General features: G+C 34.9%; 1 protein-coding gene across 3 annotated transcripts in view; it reads left to right on the top strand.

The window, feature by feature from the left end:
* Nucleotides 1-8,553, top strand: part of LOC144963406 (seipin-like) — a 20,633-nt gene extending 12,080 nt beyond the window's left edge. Inside the window, exons 4-9 of one of the 3 annotated variants that reach the window (XM_078897395.1) lie at nucleotides 106-173; nucleotides 1,293-1,427; nucleotides 2,693-2,790; nucleotides 3,581-3,822; nucleotides 5,167-5,276; nucleotides 6,871-7,092. In XM_078897395.1, the coding sequence (XP_078753521.1) occupies nucleotides 106-173; nucleotides 1,293-1,427; nucleotides 2,693-2,790; nucleotides 3,581-3,822; nucleotides 5,167-5,276; nucleotides 6,871-6,957 (740 nt within the window). In that variant the 3' untranslated portion in view covers nucleotides 6,958-7,092. Of the gene's footprint in view, nucleotides 1-105; nucleotides 174-1,292; nucleotides 1,428-2,692; nucleotides 2,791-3,580; nucleotides 3,823-5,166; nucleotides 5,277-6,870 lie in introns of all 3 variants that reach the window. The other 2 variants (XM_078897396.1, XM_078897397.1) reach the window with 2 other exon arrangements.

Below are 8,553 nucleotides of genomic sequence, written 5' to 3'. Positions count from 1 at the left end.
TGTTGTTCAAGACTTGCAAGTATATTTTTGAATTTGTAAGCAGATTATAAGTATATAGATACTCATGTTTGATTTGAAAAAACCCCAAAACCCTCATTTTTTCAGGTATGTTTATGGTTGTTTTGCGAATGTATGATCGTTACTACCACGTTTCTGCAACATCAAAAAGAGCAGTAAGTGCAACTGTTGTGGGTTTTTAAAAATGTCAAATTTATCTAATTTATTTACGTTTTTTTGAGCTATTAGTATCAGGCTCGTACATTTGAGATTTATATCTGTTTCTCTATCTTCTTAAAAGGACACTGGTTTTCTTTCTTAAATGAAATATGTGACCAGCTGAGATCTAGCCCTGCGCTCTTTTGCTATAACGTAAAGATTGGGCAGCCTTTGTTGTTGTTCCTTTGGGATCCCAATAGCTCAGTTGGAAGAGCACCCATTTCACACGCAAAGGGACTAAGATCAATCCTGGGTGAGGTTGAGATTTTTTCTGACTCCCGTGTCCATCCAGTAGTGTTAGATCTTGGGGAAAATATTCTGCGATAGACCAGTATCCCATCTAAATGATAGCAAGCCATTGCTATTGTCTGTTTCACGCAACATAAACCAGGAAAAACTACGCTTCCATGAGCCTAATGTCCTTGAAGGACTACTTTTTTGTAGTTGTTCCAGATGACTGTACAATGTGTCACGGTTGCTTAGAGTTGAGCGGAAGAATGTGTGTCAGAGGATTACTGGTCTAAGCCAGAATACTTTCCACCAGACCTTTTATCAGATTCAGAAACCCTATAAACCTGTTGGGTTAACAAAAAGGTCACAAAATATGTGAAGTTCAAAATGAAAAGACCAAAAGAAGGATGTTTAGTCAGTTGGGTGCTTTACCAAATTTCTTTGATTAAACACTTTTGTAATTTGTTATTTTTTATTTTGATTTATATTAAAAATCACAAAGGACACGATAGAAAGAAAATCCCCTCCCCCTCACACCCCCCCCCATCCCCTTGCAGAGCATAGCTGCACTATATGTATGAGCGCATGCATGTTGGCATTGATAGGTGTTTTCAGTTTCCTTGCACAAAATGAGTATTACTAGGCAATTTTTTCTCAGCGAAATTGAAATATGGTTCTGTGTTGTCTGCGAGGGAAATGTGTAAATAAAATGAAGCATTGTTGTAAAGAGCAATGGAAATGATGAAATACGAAAAAGTTTTGTACACAAATGCATAAATAGGATAATTATGAATTCATTTTTTTTTCTTCTCTTTTCCTTTTCCTTCCCTTATGAATCTAAATAGGCATTGTACAAGTATAAGTCCTTACCGATGCGGGTATTGAATCTGTTTTTCTGGAGCCCTCTTTACTTTGTTGGGTTCTATGATGAAAAGCAAAAAATCACTGTTGAAATGTTCTCCACTTTTACTGACGATTTTGTAAGTATTTGATTTGTGAATTGATTCTTGATTAAATACAGCATTTATATATGTGACCATTCATCTCAAAACGGTATTATGTTGGAATGAACCAGATGCTTAAAAGGTGAATTTAATGTTAAAACTGGTCAAAAATATAAACTGTTGGCATCAGCACCCTAAAATATGGTATCCATTCTCATCAATAAAACATACAAACTCAACACAAATCTGATATTTCTGGCTATAAATTCAATTTTCAACATCTTAACCATCCCGACTTGATACCGTTTTGAGGCAAAGGGTCACATATGTTCTTCTACAATTTCTATGACCATACTCGAAGTGTGTGGCAATATATTTCTTCTGGTTTTTAACATAAATATATTATTATTGTGTGGTTGTTATGACTTCTCTGTAAAACATTGTTCAAAACCAATACAATGATGATGATGATGATGATGATGATGATGATGATGATGATGATGATGATGATGATGATGATGACGACAACGATTATCCAGGTGGGACTTGGTGGTCCGAAATCGGTACAAGAATAGGTTTTGGTATTTATTTCTACTTCTTTTCCCTGTTTAAATTATTTCCTTTAGCTCAAATTTCTCTTGGATTTATGTCAAATTGAGAAATTATGGAGCAGGCATTGGTGTAAGATAAAGATTTGAGCAAGTGTGTAGGAAAGGTGCCAGACAAAGCAAGACAGAAAAATACAAGAGAAAAAAAAAACATCTCAAAAAATCAGTCTTCCCCGACTGGGGATCGAACCTCAGACCTCTTCATTACCGGTCAGACGTGCTACCATTACACCATGAAGGTCCCTGACAGTTGGGTCAATTTTAATTCCTATATTCTTCACAAGGGTGCACGTTTTACGTTGTGAACCCTCGCTTGCATCACACAACACAAACATTGAACATGAGATGATGTTTGTGTTGTGTCGTGCTGGTAGTATGTCTGACCGGTAATCAAGGGGTCTGAAGTTCGATCCCCAGTTGAGGAAGTTTTTTTCTTGTATTTTCCTTTCTTGCATTGTCTGGCACCTTTCATTCACACTTGTTCAGATCTTGGATTTATGTGAGTGGAGATATAGCTATGATCTTTTAAATTTCTAATTATTTAACTTTCTGGGTTTACTGGAATTGCACTGATCAAAAATTGTGTAAAACCCATATAAAAAAAACACAAAAAAAAACAACAAAAAAAGAAATCATTATGTCAAAGCTACCATTCTTATAGTATACTGCTTTTTGCATTTATTTACCTTGCAGTATCACCCATCAGTTGGAGCAACTATTGAGGTACAGAATCACCTTATTCAGATCTATTCATGTCAGCTCAAGTTTTATGCCAAGTTCACAGGGCTTAAGTAAGTTTGTTTAAATAATCATGAGGTTTTTAAAAGTCTTTCTCTCTCATTTGACTATGGTCCAAATCATTTGATAGTTATGTTCAAATCCGTAAAAAGTTTCTTAGCATTTATGCTAATTATCTCAAAATGTTAACGTGTACAATTCAAGTTTCTTTTGCAACCTCCCCTTTGCTTCATTCATTTCTATTATACATATTCTTGACTTCTCTGACGGCCAATATAAACAAACAAACAAAGAAGGAATGATTAAGACTGCCTATTACATCTCCAAATGTATAACATGGACCAATCCAAAATTATTAAAATACTCTGAAACTGAAACTCTCATAAAACTTTCTCTTACGTGAGGCTTGTTATCACTGACAAAAAATAAACAAAAATAAAAAGAACGCCCCCCCCCCCCACTCTCCCCAAAAAATAACAAAAAACCCCACAGAAAACAAACAATTTTTTAAAGGACTCTCTCTAAAACTGGCTTATTTTAGTCAGCTTTGTCATTTTGTGGTATAATCACTTTTACCACTACTATATTTTACTTGTTTCGAAAACATATTTCTTGCTAGCTTTACTACAGTGTAACACATATTCGTTGTATTTACTTGGACAAACTATTTTAAACGAGGAATATGGGAAAACGAGGAACATTTGAAACCTGTACAAATAATTAGAGAAATTTATAAATTCTGGACATCAAGATTGGTAAAAGGAATTCATTAAAATATGGAATAAGGGGAGGAAGAATGCGAACTGCTATGGAGTTATAACTTTTTAAAAATTTCTTTTTCAGATATCTTCTTCATTACTGGCCAATCACAAGTGCAGTGTGTGGAATTTCATTCAATATTTTTGTATGCGTTGTACTGCTTGCCGTTGCTGTTTCCAATAAACAAGAAATGATTGAAGGGATAGAAAAAGCATTATCTTTGCAGAACAATCTACCAGCTGATGTTGGTGATAGTCAGTCAGCGGGTAAAACTGGAAAAGGAAAGAAAAAAATAAGTATTGACAATAAAAACAGATGCAATCAAGGTAAATCACTTTTTTGTCTTCCTCATTTGATATGATTAATAAATGATTACCAAATACTTGTTAAGCTGGTGAACCAGATTACAATGTGATTGATAACATGTCAACATGTATATGTGTGGCTATGTGATCTTGTGGTATGACACCTGCTTTTGGATTGGAAGGTCCTGGGTTTGAGCCTTGCGCTTAGTTGAGTCCTTGGAAAAGGCTCTTTACTCACATTCTCTCACCGTATTCAGGTTTATAATGAGTACCTGGCCATTAACAGCATTGTCTTTGTCGGAAAAAAAATTTTGTAATATCGCCTAACAAACGTCATGTCTCGTTCTACATGTTACATGTTGCTGTTGATCAAGGACCCCTTGTAAAGCGCTTTGAGCATGTTTAGTGGATATTTATATAAAAGCTCAATGATTTTTTTAAAATATGATAACATGACTTTTTTTTCCCATTTTTGTTGACTTATTCCATCTCCTCTTGCGGAGACTTAACGTCTTCTCCAGACTGTCTTGTTAGCTGCAGTAGCAATGGCCTCTCTCCAGGATGTAAAACCCGTTTTGCCCCTTTCCTTCTCATCTATCCATGTTTCTGTTCGTCTTCTTCTCTTTCTCTTGATATCAGGTGCTCACATTAGTGCCATACATTGGAGGCTGTTGTTTGACATTCTTATATGTCCTATCCATTCCTGTCTTCTGAGGCCACCATTTTACTTACCTTGGGGATGTTTACTTAATTCCTGATTTCCTCATTTAACACTCTAAGAGTCTTCTTGTTTAAAAAGAGGCATCTCAAATCTATATGACAACGTAATTCCCATACATAAAAAAAATATAAATAAATAAATAAAATGATTAAATATAACATAGATAAGATGAATAAAGTGAATCTTCAAGGGGAAATTTGTCTTTAGGGTCTATTCCAAGGAAAGACTGGTTTAACCTAGGCATCAGCCACAGTGCAGTGCTGCAAAGTGAGCTAGGACGATGCATCTTGTTCATTGCCACACAGTGTGGCGGATAGTCAAACTCTGTACTTTTTCGGGTATGAAGAAAAGACATACAGCTGAGCTACCGTTCCCCCTTAGCATGTGTGTACAGAATGATTCATATATAATCTCTTTTGAATTCTTGTACACTGAAAACTTTTACATACAGAATGATTCATTTGATCCTCTTTGATTTCAGATGCCCAGACAGCGCATGTGTAGAATTATTCAAATTTAATCTCTTTGAATTCAATTACCCAGACAACTTTTTGACACACAAAATGATTCATTTGACTTCTTTTGAAATCAGATATCCAGACTTTTACATAGAGAATGATTCATTTGATCTCTTTTGAATTCAGATACCCAGACAACTTTTGCAGTCAGAATGATTCATTTGATCTCTTTTGAACTCAGATACCCAGACAACTTTTGCAGTCAGAATGATTCATTTGATCTCATTTTAATCCAGGTACCCAGACAACTTTTACAGTCAGAATGATTTATTCCACCTCTTTTAAATTCTAGTACCCAGACAACCTATATATACAGAATGATTCATATTTGATCTCTCTTTATTTAAGTATGCACTGATATTCTTAATAGTATTGACAAAAATCATGTCTGTTTATTGACTATGTTGGACCTTTCGGCTGCATTTGACACCATTGATCACGAGATACTTATTAAACGATAAGAAATTACTTTTGGAATAAGAGACACTGCGCTTAGTTGGTTTAAATCATACCTAACATCAAGATCTCAGTCGGTTCTGATCGATGGCGCAGTATCAGAAACATTTCCTCTAAATTACGGCGTTCCGCAGGGGTCTGTCCTGGTCCTGTTATTTTTACTCTTTATACTCAACCTCTTTCGGATATTTTTGTTAAAAATAAATTAATGTATCATTTCTATGCTGATGACACTCAGATCTATGTAAGCGATATCCCTAGTAATATCCCATCATTAATACCCGTGTTGAAGACTGTATTAGAGATGTTAAATGCTGGATGGAAATTAACAAGTTAAAGCTGAATAATGAAAAGACAGAGGTGATGGTGTGTGGTAGAAAAAGTGTTTTGAAAGATGATTTTCTGAAGTTTACTCTAAATATAAATGGGTGCACAATTAACCTCTCAACGTGTGTGAAAAACCTCGGGGTAATGCTAGATCAACATATGACTATGCAGGCACAGTTTGATTCTCTATGTAGAAGTTTGACAATAGGCTTAAAAAGAATTGCGTCAGTTAGACCTTTCCTAACAAGAGAAGTAACATGCAAACTAATAACATCTTTCATACTATCTAAAATAGATTACTGTAACTCGTTAATCTCGAATGTAAGCAACGATAAAATATCACGCCTTCAAAGTATCCAGAATGCGGCTGCTAAATTGATTTTAAGAAAGAAGAGAACATCCTACTCGTTGCCACTTTTGTATGAGCTGCATTGGTTACCAGTTAAAGTGAGAATCGAATTCAAACTAGCAGTATTGTGCTATAAGTGCCTTAATGATCAAGCACCATTGTATATTACTGAATTTTTAGAAACTTATAAGCCAACGAGGAGTCTACGTTCTGCACTAGATTCTACAAAATTAATTGTTACAAATAAATATAAATATAAATTTTACGGCGGCAGATCGTTCAGTCACGTCGGACCTTCCATCTGGAACTCTCTTCCTAAAAGAATAAGAGAAGCGCAGTCCTTATCAATATTTAAATCAAAGTTAAAACACCATCTCTTTGTTAAAACACATCTTGATTAATGCATCTTTGTAATTTGACCCCAATATGAATGTTATTTTAGTTTATGTTATTATATCATTATTTTATATTATTTCCGTATTTGACATAGCATGTGGATGTATTATAACATATCTTGTATTAATGACTTTATGTTTAGTTATTACATTGTTGTATAATGATAATATTATGTTGATGTAGTTTTATAATGTTTCATTTGTATAATAATGTCACTGTATTATTGTTTCGCGCATTGAGCATCACCCAGTGATGAAAATGCGCGTTATAAATGTCATGTATTATTATTATTATTAATGCAGGTACCCAGACTTTTAAAGAGGATGATGAACCGTTCAATCTACCCGTGCTACAAGAACCTGCTGATTTTGGAGATGTTCTGGATGTGAAAGACGAGGATCTCATGGCAGAATTGAGACAACGAAGAGTTCAGTGATACCCTTGTTTTGTCATCTGCATTTTTTGCCAAATTGGGATCTAAAATTTGCCAAAATTTGCCAAAACACCCCCAAAATTTGCCAAGAAATTTGCCAAAAAGACCAAAATTTGCAAAAAAATTTGCCGAGGAGAACTAAGCGTTTCAGTAAAAATTAACACGCGATACAGAAAAAAATATATATGAAAGACAATTTATTACATTTAAGGAGGCTACATCTATTAATGACTGTGAATAGCGTTGTTACAAAGATTTTTAAGGATCATTATCCATAGAGAGTAGCTTCCCTTGGTTTGGGCCCAGGCAAAGTTGCAACATTTCTCAAGTTTCGCACTTTTTTTTTCGTTATATTGTTTTCGGTTCTTTTTTTTCCCCAGAATTTGCCACGATTTGCCAATTTTGGGAAATTTGCCAAAATTTGCGGATCGCCCTGATATTTGCAGCCGCAAAAAATGCAGATGACAGCTTGTTATGATTACTTTTTCACACTATCAACAACAAGTCGAGAGAAAACCGAAGGATCTGAGCCTGTGAACCTTTTAACTGTGGGACTGACTTTCTTTCAAGCCATAACTTCTTCGGTTGTTTAGTTAATTACAACAATAAATACTATTGAACAAAAACAAGTAAAACAGCTTTGAAAGAAGAACAAAATATTTCTTTATTAAAGCTTCCCTGTCCGTTTTTGAAATTGTTTTACTCATTTTTGTCTAATTAACTTTGGAAGTGACTTTCTATATTTCTAGTGATAATTTCCTCCGTTGTTTAGCTGGTTACAACTATAAAAACTATTGAACATAAATGAGTAAAATGTAATCCTTCACAGTTTTTCGACCCATGGAGCTGGAGTTAATCCCAGTTTCTATAGCGTGAAATGGACAATAGCAATTACTTGCTATCCTTTGGATAGGATGCTAGTCTATCGCAAAGTACTATCCGTACCCATTCAGTACCCATTCACTGCTGGGTGGACTGGGGAGTCAATAAAAAATCCTGACTGCACCCAGGATTAATCACGGTCCCTTTGTGTGTGAAGCGAGTGCTCTACCAACTGAGCTATCTGGACTCCCTGAATAAGTAAAAAGCTTCAAAAAAGAACAAAATACTTCACAAAATCTTTCTTTATTGAAGCCTCCCTCTTATTTTTTTAAAGCAATTTTGCTCATTTTTGTTCAATAACTTTTACCGTCCACTGCTTCTAGCAGCTTAGTTTTCACTTTGTCTTAAGCTGGTTACAAGTTACAGTCCTATGTGCTTCCATCTAAATAGCTGTAACCGCTATGTGACTCGGGCTCCCAGTGAAAATTGTAAATATGTTGTTTGTTACGGATATGTTGAAAGTATACAGTAAAGCTCAGTTCGGAAAAGTGCAAGTACACATAATATGTTGTTTGTTATGGATATGTTGAAAGTATACAGTAAAGTTCAGTTCGGAAAAGTGCAAGTGCAAATTATTTCAAACGTAGAAATTTAAACATTCCTTAATCGTGGCAATGAGATTTTGCATCAATTACCTGCTCCAATAAAAATTTTACACTGATTTTTATTA

The sequence above is a fragment of the Berghia stephanieae genome, chromosome 1 (assembly GCF_034508935.2).
Source record: "Berghia stephanieae isolate SIO BIC M18660-M18661 chromosome 1, UCSD_Bste_1.3, whole genome shotgun sequence".
Classification (NCBI taxonomy): Eukaryota; Metazoa; Mollusca; class Gastropoda; order Nudibranchia; family Aeolidiidae; genus Berghia; species Berghia stephanieae.
The sequence above is the reverse complement of the archived record's forward strand: the minus strand, read 5'-3'. Positions and strand labels throughout refer to the sequence as shown.